The following is an 18,878-nucleotide window of genomic DNA, read 5'->3' on the forward strand; positions in this document are numbered from 1 at the left end:
TTCGTCTGCGGAAAGGAATTTATCACAGAGATGCAGCTTTTTTCTACTTGTACGTACGCAGGTAAAACAAGTAACTCGACCGATTGTATTGGATAGCCGTCAGCATGCCATGTGGTGGTTGTTGCTCGGCCACATGCTTCAAGCAATGTATCTGATCCCACGTAATGCTACGTCACACGAGAACAGGTGCCTCGCCGGAAAAAGTGCCCATAGGAATGATGAGAGAAGCACTGTCATCCACACGCAACTACAGCAAGTCACCGACATAAGTATCGATGCATAGCAGGGGACGCCAGCGGCCATCATCACCATCCACGAAAATGCACATCATTCGCTCTGGGCACCACTTCGTCGATCATCGACCATAACAAGAAAAACCACAAAGACGCTTGGCTTTCCTGTAGCGTCTGATGTGGTATTCCCTGGACTCGCGTGGCATCTTGAAACCATAAAAGTGGCGTCCTCCGGCTTCGACAGCAGATTCCACGTTATTTTGATTCATTTCGATGTCTACTGGTGCCTATCCCGCAAGAAACTGCGGCACTCCTACGATAGATGATGTAGGTCGAAGGCAACAAAGAACGCGGAAACAGTAAATCAACAAAGATATGATTAAGGTGCCTCATCGTCTCACTTTAAATTTCCAGAGGGGCGATCCGTATCGGGGTGTCCGTGGTGAGAAGTAGCACCCGCTGCCGTGAGGGGAACCTAACATTATCTGTTCTCATATTTGCTCAACGCTGCACGTGACAGCGACTCTTGCAGAACACACACTTCTGCCAGTTACAGCGCCTCGGAGCGATCGGCACAAAGCGGCGCCCCTTCTGACCATGCAGCAGACTGTACAGATGTTGGAACTCATCACGATGGCATAATAGTTCATGTCACGAAATACGGACACTCGCAGGGAAGACAAGCATGCAGCTCGAGATTCCACGATAGTTTCTGTGACCAGGTGGTCTCGTCTCCACCGTCTCAGCTTTCGTATCGCTGCGAACACAAAACACGTATCGACACCTCGAATTTGGTTATCAAGCTCGTCCTCTTACCCTTGGCCAAGCTGACGCCTTCGTCGGGAACCCCTCCTCATGAGTCCTCATGAGTAAACACCTCAAGACTGCGTAGGAATAATCACTGGTGAGCTCTGGCAGAGACATACGCCATATTGCCTCCACGGTATCGCTCGTCTCGCTGAAGCGGCGACGTTGCTAACGCGGTAGTCATTCAGACACAAAATCGGTTCGGGTCCTCTCAGTTTTTCGCCTGCAACTGTCACCGGACGATTGGCTCGACTCCACTCCTCGTGCCAACACTTGTCCCTGAGCCCGACACTGCTTCCCCGACGCCTTTCCATTCCTCACCTGCCACCAATAAGTCACACTCGCCTTATTTCCTGCTGTCGGCACGCGCAACGGAGGCCTTTCGAGCCTCAAGTTCTCGATGCCACGCCGTAGAGTTCTTTCGACGCAAACACAGAACGTGGTGTCACGGCAACATCACAGTGTGTGGCGCCCTGGTGTTGGGGCCCTCGTACCAACATCTACCTGTCCAAAATGCCCACGCTGGGGCAATAACCCGAAAATCTCTACAGACCGCCCGCTTTCCCGTTCCTTGTGGTTGAACTATATGACAACGTCACAACGGAACTTTTCACATCACCAACTTGGCCAACCACCATCTTCCCTCCAACCACAATCCACATCTGCAGTGCACAATGCCGCGACAAGACAACCTGGAGACCACACAAACGGCACCCTGTTTGGAACAGTCTCGCAGCAACCGCTGGTTCACTCTGCATGTTCTATCCTCTACGTTCTTGCCCACTGATATTCCAACTGACATGCTGAAAAGAGGGCCGTGCCGTTCCCCTTCACACATGCCGGCTCACCACTGGAGGCGTCCACCCTATTGCTCTGTCACCTGCTCTTCTCAGACCGCCTCCTCACTCGTATGCCCCCTCCCCGCATGGTAACTTACACCGTATCCCTACAGACGCTTCCTGAATGTCCCGTCGGAAGCGAGGCTAGTGCGCCTCATGCGGCCACAACGCTGTCCGCCACTCGCACGGTTCGTGTCTCCCGCGCGCCCCGTCGTCCACGGTGACATACAAGAATTCGAGCACGTACCCAACACTCGTGGCCCACCTACCCTGAAGACTCTGCATCCGCCGGCTCGACAAACCGCATCCCACCGGACGCTCGCACACGCCATGCGGCTCATAAAAGTGGTTCTTGTCCTTGGTAAACACATATCCCTCTCCTTTAATGGGTATATGTTACGAAAAAATAGATGCTCCTGTGCAACCCGTATGTCCAATTTAATCCCTACTTGGTCCATCCTCATACACAGTAAGCAAGGTGCCGCCGAGACGCCTGCGCTCGCGCCCCATTTGCAGCCCTCTAGAAGCGTACGCTTTTCTCCTCTTGCGAAGGAAGAACACAGAAAGAGACATATGAGTCACTACGGGGAGTACAGTGGGGTTGGGTAACTGGGGAGTTTCGAAAAAATGAGAGGACGGAGAGCAAGGTTAAGCAGGTGTGTGTCCTCTCCCGGCGGCAAAGGACCTTTCTACTGAGCAGTTAGGAAGCGTGGAAGTCCTGTGCACAAGCTGGAGATGTGCGGATACTGAGAACTTCGTGTTTCGGCAAGCGCTCGCTCTTCGGGCAGTGCAGCCGGGCATGCTTCTTTCTCACCGGACTTGCCCATCGTTCTGCTTGTCGCGTGGCTGAGAATCGTCAGTCTGGGTTCTCACTTATTTACTGGAGCTTGGGAAAGCTCTGAAACGATTCTTCCGCTCTTATGCCCACGCGGGAGCCCCGACGTTTTTCTTGCCTCAGCAGACATTTGACATCCGCACACGCTTTCTATGGGGTGCCATCTGCCGACGACAGCTCGGATGTGTCGAAGCTTGCGGGTGCCACGTGATCATAGGGGGAGTTGTCTCTTCTCTTGGAAGGATTGCAAGTCAGAGGCGCGGATCTGAAAGTCCCGGTTGAATAGGTCATTCCACGACGTAGGCTGCCTTCTCGGCAAAGTGGATACTTTTTTTTCCGTATCGACGGACTTGAACGTGACGCATGCCGATGCCCCCAAAAGGACTGCAACGCATAACACGGGAAGAATAAAAGATTGGCTCTGGACCGTACACGCGTCTCCACAACACCGCAAGTCTTGCTCGTTCTTGTATCTCCTATCCTCAGCACACGTGGCGACCGCAGCAGTGAGAACGTTCTCTCAATTCAACTTGCAATTCTTGTATAAACAGACGAGGTTGCTCACATTGAAAGACATCTCTGTGTTAAGGCACCTGCATGTACTTCTGATACGGGCTAGAGAGAGTAGGACCTTCGGTTCTTGTGTGGAGGAGACTCTGTCTCGGTACATATCGTCGTCGTCGAAGCAGCTGACTGGCATCAGGGCCAGACGGTGCACGAACCTTGCTAGAGAAGCAGTGCGGTCCGGAAACGACATAAAAGCAAAGCGAAATGGAAATCGATTCGCGTTCTCCTGCGTAGACAGCTGTCATTCCACCCGACAGACTTCGTATATGCCTACAGAAGGTTTTAGGATCTCCACGTGGGGATCACGGTGCACGCATTCCGAGAACGTCAGAACTCGAGTGCCCCTTCGAGCTCGTGCCCCGTCGGTATTCTGTTTGGTCAGCAACGTGTATAGACGGACAGCGACGCTGTTTTCGTCCGACGAAGAGTCCCCTATATGTACGTGTAAGTATGAATGTTTTGGGACGCATGTGTGTATGCTCGCTGTGTGTGTGTGTGCAGCTTTGGCTAAGCACGCAATAGGGATGTGTGCCTTTGCATGCGCGCATGAAGATTGGTTTGAAATCGGTTCCTTGTCAGCAGGGAAAAATGCAGCCAGAACAGTAAAATCGGTCGCTTTTCTGTGTCTTCTCTGAAGGCAAACCGTTCACGAACTGCATGCAAAACCTCTCCTTCCGAGACACCACAGCGCCCTTAGACCCGCTCCCACGATCCACAGCCCAAAAGCGGCTGAACTCGACCACACATACCCCACCCTCACCGCACACATACATTCAAATAGATAAATATACACGAACGCCCTCGGAATACATAAACATCCAGATGTAGATACCGGGATATACTGATCGCCGGTGGCTGTATGCACATAAGGTCACTTCTGGCCGACATGGGGAAGAAAAACACACACAGAGACAATGGCAATTCCAGCAAAGACAGTGGGGCACTTTATCGGATCGAGAACATTTTTGTGAATCGCAACAAGAAGATTGCAGGGAGTAGGAAAACGGCCGGAAGAGGGAGGGCGCTTTCAGGATGCACGGGAGGCTTCAGCTGTTCGCTGCAATCTGCGAAAGAAAGGCAGAACAAGCAGATCTAACGCTTCACTCTTTGTGAACCATGAGAGAGAAGCTCTTTTTCTCCCGGCGAGATGACGCACGAAATCCCAGAAAAACCACCGCGACAGTTGTTGCGACATTTGAACGTGCAAAGGAAGAAGGCCTGTCTCCGCGCTCCGCGGAAAAGAGGGGGTCGCTGTTTTTCACGGTGGACAAGAGAGAGAGAAGCTACTCGAAATCAGATTGGAAGAAGGAGAGGCAGACGAGAAGAGCGAGAAGAACAAGTGTAGGCGAGAGAGGAAGAAACACAGAAACAGAGAGAGAAACAGAGATAGGGAAAGCGGGGGACAGAAGAAAGATGAAGATAGAGATGATACAGAGAAGAATGAGAAGGGAAGTCGAGAAAGAATGGAAGAAAACAGGTAAAGACCTCTGTTACGCACCTCTTCAGTTGCTTGAGAGAGAGGGCAAGGCCCTCTTCGATGGGCTGCGTGAAACGATCGCGGTCGCCTTCCTTCTGGACATGCTGTTGAGCCCAAGTGAGATTCGTTCTGAACTCGTCGACCAGCTGCAGCAAAGGGGAACCGGAAAACCACAACACATTTTGAAGGAAGATCAGAGAAAACAGGGAAGAACCGAAGTCTCTCAGTCAGGTATTCCTCCCGCTGGCACGAAAGAGAGAAGCGCATTTCTGCAGTCTGACACAGTAAAGATTAACGTACTGCCTTCTCTTGAGGCTCATGCCACTCAAACAAGATGAGTACTTTGCGCCCGATAAACTGCCGGTCTCTAAACATGTCAACATAATCCTTGAAATCCATTTCCATAAATACCACTCACATCCTTACGTACTTACACATTCAGAGGAACGATACATCTTCGCTCCCTCTCTCCCTCTCGCTCTCTCTATATAGTTATATACATCTACACGTATATTACATTAATATATATATATATATATATTACCTCTACATGCAGCTCTCCAGATGTATGCCGAAGATCTATATTTCTCGATGTCCGTGTACGCATTCGTGTTCACTTAGACGAGAGAAAAGTCTTTTGCTTACGTCAAGGAAGTCGGAGCGTCCAATCTGCGGCATCGGTCCGTCTACTTGAAAGAGAGCCTCGGAAATCCACGCGACGCGCTGCTCCACTGCCGCCCGCTTCCGCTCGCGCAGGTCCGCCTTCAGGCCCTCCGACAGAACTGGCAAGGAAAAGGAGACGCAACAGGAGGAAGACAAGTCTCAAGGAGCGGAGCGGAAAGGACGCGTTGAGAGGAACGAGGCAAACACTCACAGCGGAGCAGGGAGCAAGAGAGCGGGAGAAGACACCACGGACGGAGATGGGCAGAAGGGCGAAGAAGACAGAGGGGACGAAGGTAGGAGACAGAACACGGAAGACACGAGGAGACGCGGAACGAGTGTAACGAGAGAGAAATAACTCGAAAAGACAGCGACAACAAGCACACACAAATGTCTCCGTTGAAGTGCAAGGACGAGTCATCCACCCCCGGGGCAACCACCCCGCTTTTCAGTTCCCCTGTCTCTTCCCCACCCTTCAGTTTTCCTCCTTGTCGAATGCCTCGCGACACACTTGGTTCGCCCTGTCTCTGAGTTGTCTCGAACTTCCTCTGCCCACCAGCTTTTGTCTCGCTTTCAACGCGGTCTCTCTCTCTCGCCTGCCCTCCCCCTCGCGCCGTTGCTGCGTCTCCTACTTACTCTTCACCGTCCCCAGCAACGCAGGCTGCCCTATAGGAAGGGGATCTCTCTCGAAGAACTGGGAGGGCGAGAAGTAAGAGCAGATGGACAAAAGCCAACAGCCTCCGGTGGACTGTTGGAGATCTGCGGCGATTGACAGCGAGAAGGCCTCCTCGAAGTTTTGCGTCTGGAGACAGTGGAGAAGCCGCTTCTTCAGCTTCTCTTCTTCGCTTTCTTCTCTGCGCGTCCGGCCACTCTCGCCCCTTTCTCCTGCGCCTCCAACATCCCCTCCTGTCTCGCTTCGGCTGCCGCTAGGCCCCGCCCCAGCCGCTGCGGCCGCGACCACGGTCGTGGAGCCCAATGCGGCCGCAGCGCCGGGCGCATGGGGACTGGAGCCCAAAGCAGCGGAGACCGCAGCAGCCGCAGCAGAGGCCGCGAGAGCCTCCGAGCGCTCCTTCAGCGTTTGCTCGGTTTTGCTCAAATCGGCACGGAAATCCGCGCGCAGCTGTCGGAACGCCTGAGGGACTTGTTCCACCTTTTGCTTCTGCGCCTGCAGTTCTCGCTGCTGCTGCTGAAGCTGCTGGGTCACTTGCGTCTGGTATTGGCTCTGCTGCCTCTGCAAGGCAACGAGCGTTTGAGAAACGCCCTCGACGGCCTGCAAAAACGATCGCCGACAAAATCAGACGTCAGGGAAATGAAGAAGCGTCACAGAGAGCGAGAGCTTCGCCGGTACACGTCGCCCTGGACCTTCTCGCGCCTTTCCCTCGAAGCAACTATCTCGCGTCCAATCCAAGCTCGCATCTACGTCACGGCTCTTGTGTCTTCCAAACCTCTGCCTTCCACGTCTCTGTCGTCGTCTTCCCTGTTTTTTCTCGTTTTCTCTCTCCCTCCTCTCTACACCTCCAGCTCTCCACTGTGTCTCCAACCTTTCACCTTTCCCCATTCCTCCCCTCTTTCTCTGCTTCGACCCTACCTTCATCACAGCCTCGGACTGCGCCTTGAGGCCTTCCTCGAGAGCGGCCAAGTTCTGCCTCATAGAGTCGACCGTCTCGGCGCTGAGGCTGTTTTGTCGCTGGAGGGGCGCCTGGCATTCGAGCTGCTTCTGCATGCGCTGAAAACTCTGCTGCAGACTTCCGTGAACTTGCTGGATGCTGCGATCCACTGCCGCGACCTCCGCAGCCGAAAGCCGCCGAACCTCGGCCTGCCCACAAACAGACACAGATGGCGATGCGAAAGAGAAGTCGCAGAGACGGAACGGACTGCAGGGATCTACGAAGAGAAGAGAACGACGAAGTGAACAGCCACTTGCACAGATGGAACAGACGAAGACTGATAAGAGAGAACACAGGGATTCAACGCCCGCAGACGTGAAGAGAAGGGCGAAGCTGAGAGATTCGTGTAATACCGAGGTAACAGGCAGGTTCGCGGCGCCAGAACGAACAGACAGCCAAGACTGAAGACGCCCTCTGTTACAGCAAACTGTTAGCTTCCGTCCAGAGCGTGAATTCCCTAGCTCTCCCCCATGTAACAGCAGGTTCTTCGCCTCGTTTACTCGCTTTGTTGCAGTCTCTTACCAGTTTAGTTGCCACCACAGCTTTGACATCTGCGAGGCCTGCGCGAACCGCTTCTTTGAGACCAGGGACGACATGCTCCGAGAAGAGACTTCCAAGTTCTGCACTGACTACGGGGGCGAGCACAGCCCTGAGCATTTCCTTTTGCTTCTCACTGCCCATGGGGTCCTCGCTCTTCGCGCCTTGATTCTGCAGACGCAGCGCCTCCGACGGGAGTGCACCCGAGGAGACGAGAGAGGCTGCAACCTGCGCCGCCAGCTCGGGGGCCAGAGACTTCTGAAAGGAAAGCAGGAGGAGAGAACACAAACCAAAGAAACTGAACAGGTCTCCTGGGGAACAAAGCGTGAGGTCCCCTGCAACAGCTAACGGGGAGGAGGGAGGGGGAAAAGCGCAGAACGCGGAACGAGAGGGAACAAAGCTGCAAAGAAGTCAAGTGCGTCTCCGACACACAAGACCGAGAGCAAAGAACGCGCAGAGATCGGAATCCGTGGGATCAAAGACTGACACGCAGCAGACAAAACGTATGCAAAGGAAGCAGCGACATTGGAGATCGAAGCAAACGAGCTTTAAGAGCGAGGACGACGGTCCAACGGCGCAGGCGCGCAAAAAGGAGCTGGAGGCCTCTGCTCCCGCGAAACGAAGGAGACAAAAGAGCGAAAACGCAGGGGTAAAAACCCTGAGGCGTTTAGTTCAAATAAACGAGAAGAGAACTCGTTTTTCGTGAAGAATCGAAACTCGACAATCTGGAGGTCACGAGGCAAGAGCGACTTCTTTCCGCGGCAACAGCGACATCGCCTCTGAACTGCCACACTGCCGAGACACCGTCTTCTCTTCTGCCGTCTTCTCTCCTTTCTCCTGCCGCTTGCCTGCCCCCTTTGTCCTCCTCCCCCTTGTCTCTGCTTCCGACCTTCCGTGCTCCGTTTCCTCGCTTACGAGAAGGCCGTCTTCCACAGCGCGGATAAGCCGCCGGAGAGCCTCGTCCACTGCCTTCTTGACTGTTTCGTCCTTCTCTGCGAAACACCGAAAGAACGCTTTCGCTGAAAGGTGAGAAAAAGAACAGCGTCCCTACAGGGTGCGTCGACAACCACAGACGCGAGCTGGGTTTCACCTCTTCTACGACGGCGAGACGCCAAAGAAGTCTCCCCAAATCGCAACTCCCTCGCGGACGCCACCCACCCTCGTTTCATACGGAAGAGCAGCTGTGCGCGACTCTCACCTGTTGTCTCGGAATGGCTGCCGCTTGCCTGCGCAAAAGCCAACAGGCCTTCTTCACTTCGTGCCTGAGACAAACGGTACAACCGAGAAACTCAAAGAAGTAGAGACACGGAGACGAATCGAGAGCTACGCGCAGGTATCCATCTACACAGATCTATGCAGATCTATCCATCTATTGAGACTTGCCTCTCCACGTACGGAGATATACATAATCATATCGAAGCCGAGACAACATATATATGTATATATGTATATATATATATTTTATATCGAAGAAGACACAACAGGGCAGCATTGGGTGCGGGGATAACGAGAGAGGAAACGTAGAAGCGGAAGGACGGGAGAACACAGCGGCAGGGACGCGAGATCGCGTTTTGAGCACGGGGAGACACCCAGGAAGTTCAGGACCCGTTTCATTTTTTGCATGCAAGACTCGCGCATGCTGTGGAAAAGCTCCCCCGAAGGTTCCTCGCCGAGTACCTGCTTCTGGTTCCCGCCGGCTTTGAGGAGGGCAAGGATCTCAAGAACGGAGGCCTCCAAAGAAGCGAAGGAAGGCCGAGTCAACTCGGTGAAGTCTTCGCCTCCACAGGGTTTCGTCTCGGGGGTTTGCTTGTATGCATGCGCGGCGCATTTCTCTTGTCCTCTCTCCTCTCCCCTGGCTTTCTTGTGCGCTGCACGCTTGGCACTGCCACTTCGCTCTCCCTCTCTGTCGAACGCGTCTTTCTCTCCTGCTGTCGTCAGGGGCTGAGCGGCGAGAACTGGCGACGCCTGACACCCACCGGCTTGCTTCTCCTCCGCCTCTTTCCCTCCCGACGAATTCCTCGCCGTGGAACCTTCTTTCCTCGCTGCCTCCTGCCGCTTGCTTTCTTTCTCCTTCCCTTCCTTCTTCTCGGCGAACAGCGCGCTGGAGTCCTCCTTGCCGAATGCAGTCGAGGGGACGGCGTCCAGAGACGAACCTGTCTCCTTGCCTTCTCGAGCCTTGTTCTCTGCGCCTCTCGCTCGTGTCTCTTCGGGCTCGGCTCCTGCCCCACAGTCCGGGGCGGAGACAGGCGCTGAAGAGAGAGACACAGCACCTGGAGCAGGGGGAGAGGAAGCGGATGAAGAGGAAAGATTCGGCAGCGCCGTCTTGCCCAACAGCCTCATGAGGATCTCCCGAGAAGCCTCCTCCTTCGACCGAGGCGTGGCGCTGACTCCAGAGGCTCCAGCTTGACTTGCAAGCGGCGGCGCGGAGACAGCTGCGGGTCTCACCAGAGCCTCGCTCTTCTTTTCTCTATCGCCACCGATACCTGACCTCGACGCGTTCGCCACCTGCTCAACCAGCGACGAAGATGAGGCGCTGCGTGACTCCCTCTCTCCTTCAATGCCATGCTCCTGCTTGTGCTCTTCCTGCTTCTTCGTTTCCTTCTTTTCGTCGTCCTTGCGGTTGACATCGTCTTGGCTGAGTCGGGGGCTTCCTGCTCTTCGCCGCCTTTCTTCGACGAGCGCGGCAGCGTCCGCAGTGCTTGTGAGGTGGGCGGCTGCAGGGAGGGCGAAGGCGTCGAGAGACGCCCACTGGATGCTTGGGTGTCTGTACAGCTGCTGGAGAGTGCGGTGCGAGTGGCCTTGGACGAGGTCGTACTTGCCGCCTTCGTGTTTTTTGTCTGCCTGCTTGACGAAGAAGCTGTAGAGAGCGACTTCTCCTGCGCCGAGCGTTTCGACGGCCTCGAAGTCCGAAGAGGAGGCGAAGGACAGAGAAGGCGAGGACTTTCCGGAGACGCTCCGGCGCCGGCCGGTGCGAGCCCCGGTGCCCGACGCCGAGTACAGAGAGAACACCGAGGAGATGTTTTTCACGGGGAACTGAGACGGGAGGACGAGCATCGAAGGCAGCGGCAAATGCGCAGCTCTGTGGACGAGGCTTGCCTTCTCCTCCTCTCCCCCATCGCGCTCCGACGCGCTCTCTGCCCTCCCCTCCGTCCTGTGCAGCATTCGCTGGTTCACCTCCAAGACAAAGACGAACGAGTCTTTGCTGCTGTCACCTTCTCTGGCTGAGTCCGGAGGCCCCGCCCGGCCGTCTGCTTGCAGGACGTCGCAGGCCGGAGCCTCCCCATCTCGCCTTTCCGCGTCGCCGCTCGGCTTCCCCTCTCCCGCCTGCTGGCCGCCGGGCGCCTCCGGCGTCGCCGCCTCGCGAGTAAGGCGCTGCGGGGCTCCACAGCCTGCCACACTCCAGAGGACCGCGTGTCTCGCGGCGTCGACGCGCACAAACGCCCAAGGCAGTTCGGACAAGACGCCTGCCGTCGAAGGCCTTGCCGCTTTGTCCTCGCCGGCCCCGACGCAGGCTGTACGGCTCCCGTTCGGCGCGGCCGCGGCGTCGAGGCGCAGTGTCTGTACAGCTGAGCCGAAGAGGAGAGGCAGCGGCCTTTGAGAAGGGAAGAAGGGATTCGCACTCAAGTCTTGGCGCGAGAGAAAGAGAGGGAAGACGCGCAGACACGAATTGTTTGCTGTGCCGACGAGGAGAAACGGCATTTGCCGACCTCTGTCCTCCGTCGGACCTGTCTCCACCTGTTTGTCCGCCTCCAGTGTCTTCTCCTTGACGCCTTCGCTCTGTCCTGTGCTCGTTTCTCCGCCCTCCTCTTCGCGCGGATACACCGTTGCGTACAGGACGTTCAGCGAGGTGATGGCCGTGAGAGTCGACAGGAGTTCCTCGCCCTGCGTGTCGCGGGTCTCCTTTTCTTCAGGCTTCTTCGCCTCGCAACTGCCGCTGCCCGCCGAGGACGCTGAAGCAGCTTGGACGAGAAATGCGTCGAACGGATTGAACGCCTTTTCGTTCTGCGGCGCGACCGAAGGCGCCCCCATCCCTGAAGGTCCAGCAGAGGCAGAAGCGTCTGCCTCGGACAGACCAGGCAGAGGTCGTCCTAACACCGATGCCGCCACTTGACTCATTCCGGGAGGCACCGGAGAGCGGGGAACGAACTGAGCGCCGATCAACGAAATCCGCGGAACCTTGTTGTGCGACGGCTGAACAAGAAACAGCACTTCGGTCGTCCACAACCATGAACAGCCACCGTGCAAGGCGAGAGAAGAACAGAAAACTCCACATCTACATCTATATACATCTATATATATGTATGTATGTACATATGTATGTACATATGTATGTATGTATGTATATGTATGTATGTAAATATACACAGAATACAGAGATACACATGTGTGTACGTATATGTGTACAGATACATGTACGTGCATTTATAGATTTGTGGGGCTTTTGTGGGAAGAGGAGAGTCCCGGAGCAAGGCAGGAGCGGGGCTGCATGTGGATTGCTTGTGAATTGATTTGACGCGTATGCGCGTTCACCCTTGCGTCCTCTCACGCCGGCTTCCTCCATAGGCGCACATACGAACGACTGGAACTGCGAGAGAAGCAGCGCAGCGCGGCCTTCTCTCCGAAGCGCAACGCAGCGCAAGAGACGCACAGGTGGAACTAAACAAAAACGGGTCCCCACAGATAGCTACAGGGGAGACGAACAGGCGAGATGGTTCTCGGTTCTCAGGTTTCGACCTGCCACCGCAAGAGATGGAGTCCGCCGAGAGAAAGGATCCCGACGCCCCCATGCACAGCCAGTCGCGTTTCGCGCAGATCAACGAAACGAAGCACATTTATGCGCATTCCTCCACGCGTTTCCTGGTGTGTGAATTGCGTGCAAGTCCTCTCTAACGCAGTTGCAGCTGAAGCTGTTTCGCTGCAGAATCCGTTGCTGGGCGCGTGGACCACTGCGTACCTCAATGCGCCAGGCAGCGACGCACCGTCGGTTGAACGCGACGAGGACCGAGCGAGACGCTGGACAGAACGAGACCGCTTGGACAGACAGCGTCTCGGCTTCGGAGAGGCGACCGTCTGCGAAGAGGCCTGGGTGTTGACTCGCTGCGGGTCGTTTGAGGAAGGGTGAGGAGAAGGAGAAGGAGGAGGAGGGAGGGAGCGCGAAGAGCGGCAAGTTGTCGGAAGGCAGCGCGGGGGACGCGAAGAAGGAAGAGAAACCGGAGCCGGCGTGCGACAGCGAAGACTCCCCTCGGAGCTTCTCCAGCTCCGACGCAGACGCCCACGCGTCCCGCAGGGGCAGGACACACGCGCAGCAGCTCACCACGGCGTCGTCGACCTGAAAGAAGTCATGTGGAGTTGCAGAAGACAAAGGATGAAGGCGCAGTGAGAGAGAGGGCGAGGTACAAACGAGGCAGCGGACTGGAGAGACAGCACATACGAGTGCCGCGAAAAGAATGGAGACGCTGGGCGAGAACGACAGAGAAGGGGAGAGAGAGAAGAGACAACGAGAGAGAGAAGAGACAACGATAGAGAAAGGAAACACAACAAGGGAAGGAGAGAAAGAGAGATGACGGGGAAAAGAGAAGCACATAGAGATGACGAGAGAAAGAAAGGAAAAGAAATCGGAGAAGTGAAAAGACAAAAGCAGCACCGGAAGCGTGAGGCAGCCCAAGCGCGGAACGCTTCAGACCTCACACACAAGGCAACAGAGTTTTCAGTCAAGGGAAATTGGATGTTAGTCTGTGCAAGTCTCTCTCCTCCTCCCCCCAAAGCGTCGCGCGTTTCTTTCTTCTCCCCCTCCTCACCAGGAGCGGTTGTTCATCGAACTTGATGTTTTTCGAGATGCAGTAGCTCCGCAAGACGGGAAGACTCCAGAGAATCACTTGGTGTCTCTGGACTGTGACGAAGTAAACGTCCGTGCTACCGAGGCCGCAACTCTGCTCGCGCCCAGGCTGAGCAGCCTCCTCCTGCAAGCCCCCTGCGGCAGGCGGAACCCACGCCACGTAAATCGGAGACATACTCTGGCTAGCTGAAGAGACACTCTGGCTAGCTGCACCGGCTGAAGACACCTGCGCGAGCGGTTCTTCCGGCTTGGGCAGCTGAAGAAGGAGGAACGACGAGGCCCCACCAGACGAGCCTCTTGAGCCGGCAGAAACTGGAGGCGCCAGCTTGAAGATGGAGACGAGATTGTTTGAGTCAGAGACCAGCAGAAACTGAGGTTTCGTCCCTTGATACAAAGCAACGGAGACCGCCGAAGGTTTTGCCTGCGGCGGTCCCGCACTCAGAGTCGGCGGTACGTACAGCGGAGCCTGCAAAGAAGACACAAACGAAAAAGAGGAAATGAGACCCTCCGAAAGGAAGACTACCGAGAGAAAGGGGGAGAGGAAGAGAAGGAAGAAAGAAGGAAAGAAGAAATGGGGGCAAGGAGACGCAGAGGACAAAGTCCGGGAAGACGATGTAGAACATGAGGAAGACGGGGAACAGACAGGAAAAAATTTTCTGGATCAGGTATTTCCTTTAATAAACGAACGCGGAGAGAGAAGAAGATGTATGCAGATATAAGAGTGGAGACGAAACAGAGGAAAGTGAGATGACGGTGAAGAATGCAAAGACGAAGAAACGATAAAGAAGAGACCCGTCTCGGCTCTGGGATTCGAATCGTCGTTCTTCAACGGATGAACATGCGAGGGATCCGTGTCTCCCCAAATCTCTCATTCCGTTCAATTCACAAAGAGTTAAAAGTGATTCTTCAAAAGGAAAGGAGAGACGCTTTTCCTTCTTGTCTCTTCTTCTCTCCCGTCTTTCTCTCCACCTGTCGATTACTCTCTCTTTCCAGGCTTCACTTGCTCCTAGTCTTTTATTCTCATTGGTTTGCTTCCTCCCCCTTTTCACCTCCCCCTCGTTCTTCGCCTCGTCTTCCCTTCATCTTTGTTATTCTTCTCGCCTCCTCCGTCTCCGCCTCTCCCCGGTTCTGTTTCGTTTCCGACCTTGTAGGTTTCCTCGACTCCACCGTCTGCGCTGCCGACGATGGGCATGACTCGGACGCCTCCCTTGACGGCGTACGCGACGAAAAGTTGATTCGTGTCGATGGCGCGGCCTGGCGGCAGGAACGCGGGGAACGGTGAAGGCCAGGCGAGGAGACTGTCTCCTTTCTCCCGGCCTGTGCGACCCTGAGGGCCAGCGCGAAGCGCCTCGCGCAGCAACGCTACGTTGTACGTCGAAACGTCCAGTGCCGCTTCTGTGCGAGGAAACGATCCCGACCCATCGAACGACAACAGAGACAACAGTGGATTCTCTTCTCCCTCTCCTCCGTGTTCTCCTGCCTCTCCACGTTCTCCTCCCTTTTTCCGCTGCTCTTTCTTCCTCGTATTGTCTTTGGAAGAGGAAGAGGCGGTGGACGCGCAGGCAGAGGAGGACAGAGAATTCGCGACCGCCGCTTCGAGGGGGATGAGGTGATCGGCGGAAGCAAAAAGAAGAAACGGATATTGACCATTCAGAACCGCCGCCGCAGCTGGAAGCTCCGCGGAGCAGAGCGACGACCGCGTCGAACAGGGCCTGAAAAGAGAAAAGTATGCAGCCGATGAAGACATGAGGAAGCAGAGAAAAACAAAGTGAGATGCTCATGCCAATTTACACATTAAAAAGAGGTGTATGGATGTGTGTGGAGACATTTCTCCGCCTCTTCCGAAGCTTCGGCCTGCGCGGTACAGACACCCGACCGTTTGTTCACCGCGGACAGAGTTGAAACGCATTCTAAAAAAACCTGGGGATGCAGCACTCCGTTCGCGTCGAATCCTCCCAAGCTGTACGCGTATGTCAATGGACACACGATATATGCAGATCTGTGCGCATTACCCTATATAGACACGACTTCCTTAGATACATAAATACGCATTGACTATATACATATATATATATATATGTATATGTATGTATATGTATATATATGTATATGTGTATGTATATATATGAGCTGATAGGCCTGAGACACTGAGTATTAGGTGCAGAAGTAGGTGACGTGACTCTGATGTCCAGACGTTGATGGGGAGATAATGCGGGCGCCTGGGAGACTGGGTGTGACTCCGCTGGTACAGACAGCTACTTGTGGCTCTTCGCTCGCAAGTCCTTTGCCCTATCCGTTCTGCGATTTCTCACATGGTCCTTCGCGGAAGAAGGAACGGATGGAAGTCGAGCCCAGCGCCGTCCTGTCTCTGATCACCCTTCTCGCTTCTCTCGAGGCCTCTGACAGCGTGAGAGGGAGACACGGAGGCGCCTTGGTGAGATGCCACTTCGTTCCCCATGTTGTCAGAAAAGCAGAGAAGGAGAAGACAAGGAAAGGGAAGAGGAGAGCAATGATAAGGAGAACTGGGGAAGGAGACGGCGAAGCAGACGCGACAGAGACGCGACGAGAGAAGAGGAAGCGAGGAGGAAAACGAACGAGGCGGAGTGAAGAAGGTGGCGCGTCTCTGATGCAGCAGCTGCTGCCGGGCAGACGGAGACGAAGAATACGGCTGAAGACAGCAGAAGGAGACCGGGAGGAGATGCGAAGAAGGCAAGAGAGGATGAAGAGCGGGGAGGAAGACGAGAGCGGATGGAGAGGACCAAGGAAGGCTCAGAAGGCAAAGAGAGGAAGAGTAGAGGAGGCAAGAGAGTGAAGAACGCAGGCGAGAGACGCGAGAAACGACAGAGACAGAGTTTCCCTGGAGGAGCAAACCGCATGCAGCCAAATGCAACAGCCAAGCCAGAGGAGGAGGAGGAGAGGGCAGCGGCTTGTCAAGCACCACTGATAGTCTCAAAGCAGACACAGAGAACACGACAGATGTACGGAGAAGGAAACGGAGGGAGAAACCAATGAAGGATGCTTTCAGAATTCCGCGTCTGCCACGTAGCTCTCTCAGTTCCAAGAGGAGAAGCGCCTTGGACTGCGTAGACAACGTCTGCGCAAGGTGGGCCAGAGGGTGTACAAATCCCCCTTTCGCTCGCGCGGAGAGAAGAAGAAAGCCGAGAAAGAAGGAGGACGAGGGGAAAGGAAGAAAGAAAGGGAAAGAAGCGAAGAACGCACGCGTTTTGCTGCGCAGTCCAAAAATTCACTGGTGCTTCGCGTGTTTCGCGCAAACGGCAGTCTTGAGGTGTACATACACCAGGAAGTCGGGGACACAGAGAACGGAGCATTCGTGTTTTTTGCGACGAAGACGACTGAGGAAAAGTCGAAGAAGGTGCCGAGTGTTCCTTCGAGAAAACTCGCATTCTTCTCTTTCGCTTTCCAGAAGCGCGCGGCGCCCGTTTTCCTCCTCCCCGACACTCCGGTGTGTAGAGACGCCCAGAGGAAGTTTTTGTGGAGAAGAAAGGAATTCCGTCGTGTTTTCGCTGTCTGCCTGAAACCAGGAAAGACTCGCGTGGCTTCCTCGAAAAACCAGCAAAAGACACACACTGGAACAAATCCACTTCTTCGACGCATGCGCACCGAAAAGAGTGCCTGTCTCCATGCCCCGCTGTCGCCCGGTAAAGAACAGGTCGCCAAGAAGAATGTTTTCCAGAGAAAGGCTTCTTGAAAAGCGGCAGTGAAACATGTTTGAGCTGCGGCGTTCCTGTTGGCAGTGCTTGCCGAGTAGAGTCGGCGTCTTGTTCTTTCGTTCGACGACGAAAACGCTTTCGAGACGCTTCTGTCGCGAAAGAAAGCCTTTTCTCCCGAGGAGGGAGACTGCTGAGAACGCTGCATCGCCTGCAGAAGCAGGAAAACAGACAGAGAAAGAGAGAGACAGACAGAGAAAGAGAGAGACAGACAGAGAAAGAGAGAGACAGACAGAGAAAGAGAGAGACAGACAGAGAAAGAGAGAGAAAGAGAGAGACAGAGGGAGACAGAGAGAAAGAGAGGAGAACAGGAGGGCGCGAGAGGAGAGGAAATGGGGAAGCAGGAACGGAAGGACGGCGAAAGAGAAGTGAAGGCGAGGAGTGGGAAGAAGGTTCGAAACGCAGGGGGAGAGTAGGAAGGGGAAAGAGAGCAACGCGAAGAACTTCTCTCTCTTCACTCTCACAAACGTTCGATCTTCTGAGGTCTCTTTTCGTTGCCTCACCTCTTCACTGGTCTTGTCGCCCTCTGCCCCCCCTCCTTCCATCACCAGCAGATGTTGTCATCCCCTCTCTTCACACTTTCGCCTCCTGGTTCATTTCTCGAGACCTCAGGAGGTTGTGTTTTCGAAGGGAAAACGAAATCTCTGTGCCTCCAGAGCAAGCGGTGGCAACCGAATAATGAGACGCTGCTTAGTCCGTCAGAGGGTGCGGGAGGTATGGACTCCGCTGTGTACTCTACCGAGAGGGCCCTCTGAATCTTGTTTCGAGGAAAGCCGATATTTCGGCATTGTCTCGAAACGGTGTGTCCGCGCCAGATTTCAGATCCCCTTGGTCACCCTCTCACGTTGATGTGTGATTTTCACCTGTTCCCTGTCGCGCCACCCTGGCTTCTAGTCACGAAGCTTCTCGCGCATCGCTGCTTGAGACAGAGCGAGACCTGGAAAGCGGACAGACAGGGAAACTCCGCATTTCAGGTCTTCTCACTTTCCTCTCTTCGAGACAATGTCTCCATCAAAGAGACATTTTCTCTGAGGCAACAGGTAAAAGGGATTTCCACTTCTTTATATCTATCATCTGCAATTGTCTTACGAACTCCACAGAAATATATATATACATATATATATATAATATATATATATATATATATATATAGGGATATGTAATTCGTGTACACTATTTTCACATACTGACACATATATTACCAGTTCTTCCATAATGTTCAGAGCTATCCTGCCAACGGCGACTTCTCTCTGAAGCTGCGCCAGACAAACCTCAGTGAAAATGAGCATAATTCTGAGACTTAACCTGCAAGAACAATACATTTTAAACCCCCATCCATTTGAATGCGGCGCTCTCCGATGAGTAGTCAAGCACAAAGAGACACATACCTATGTCGCCTCACAAATAAATTGGTTCTCGCAACATGCATACTAAAAAGTGTGTGTCTCTCCTTTCTGAATAAACAAACTCGGGGCTCTCTTTTGAATTCTGAAGAGATGCGTATCTTTATCCGCACGCAGGTAGGCTACGTGCTTGTCTACACACTCTTGTCCCTGTCAGCATTGAGACCTGATACACCATATATATATCTATATATCTGTCTATATATACGTATACATATAAACATAGACGTGAAAGTATTGTGTGTATGTTATGTACGAGCACTCCACTGCGTGAGCAGAGGTGCAGGAT

At 54.2% G+C, this 18,878-nt stretch overlaps 1 protein-coding gene across 1 annotated transcript; it reads right to left on the reverse strand.

Annotated features, from left to right (window-relative positions):
* Nucleotides 1-83: 83 nt before the first annotated feature.
* Nucleotides 84-17,038, reverse strand: TGME49_219710 (hypothetical protein). The gene is made up of 13 exons (XM_018779855.1): nucleotides 15,771-17,038; nucleotides 14,603-15,170; nucleotides 13,421-13,924; nucleotides 12,577-12,951; nucleotides 9,300-11,813; nucleotides 8,821-8,884; nucleotides 8,538-8,614; nucleotides 7,608-7,880; nucleotides 7,007-7,234; nucleotides 6,055-6,688; nucleotides 5,404-5,540; nucleotides 4,780-4,904; nucleotides 84-4,345 (listed from the first exon to the last, which is right to left on the reverse strand). Exons 1-13 carry the CDS (start codon nucleotides 15,914-15,916, stop codon nucleotides 4,309-4,311), a joined length of 5,682 nt encoding a protein of 1,893 aa, XP_018634790.1. The 5' UTR covers nucleotides 15,917-17,038; the 3' UTR covers nucleotides 84-4,308.
* Between the last annotated feature and the right edge of the window lie 1,840 nt (nucleotides 17,039-18,878).

The sequence above is a fragment of the Toxoplasma gondii genome, chromosome XII (assembly GCF_000006565.2).
Source record: "Toxoplasma gondii ME49 chromosome XII, whole genome shotgun sequence".
NCBI lineage: Eukaryota > Apicomplexa > Conoidasida > Eucoccidiorida > Sarcocystidae > Toxoplasma > Toxoplasma gondii.

Excerpts from the sequence above, each read along its gene's own strand:
- TGME49_219710 (XM_018779855.1), bottom strand. The coding sequence starts at position 15,916 with ATGGGGAACGAAGTGGCATCTCACCAAGGCGCCTCCGTGTCTCCCTCT. Across the intron at positions 11,814-12,576 it reads TCGCTGCCTGGCGCATTGAG|CCGTCGCACAACAAGGTTCC; the intron begins GTACGCAGTGGT and ends TTTCTTGTTCAG. Across the intron at positions 7,235-7,607 it reads CTGTGGTGGCAACTAAACTG|GCCGAGGTTCGGCGGCTTTC; the intron begins GTAAGAGACTGC and ends GTTTGTGGGCAG.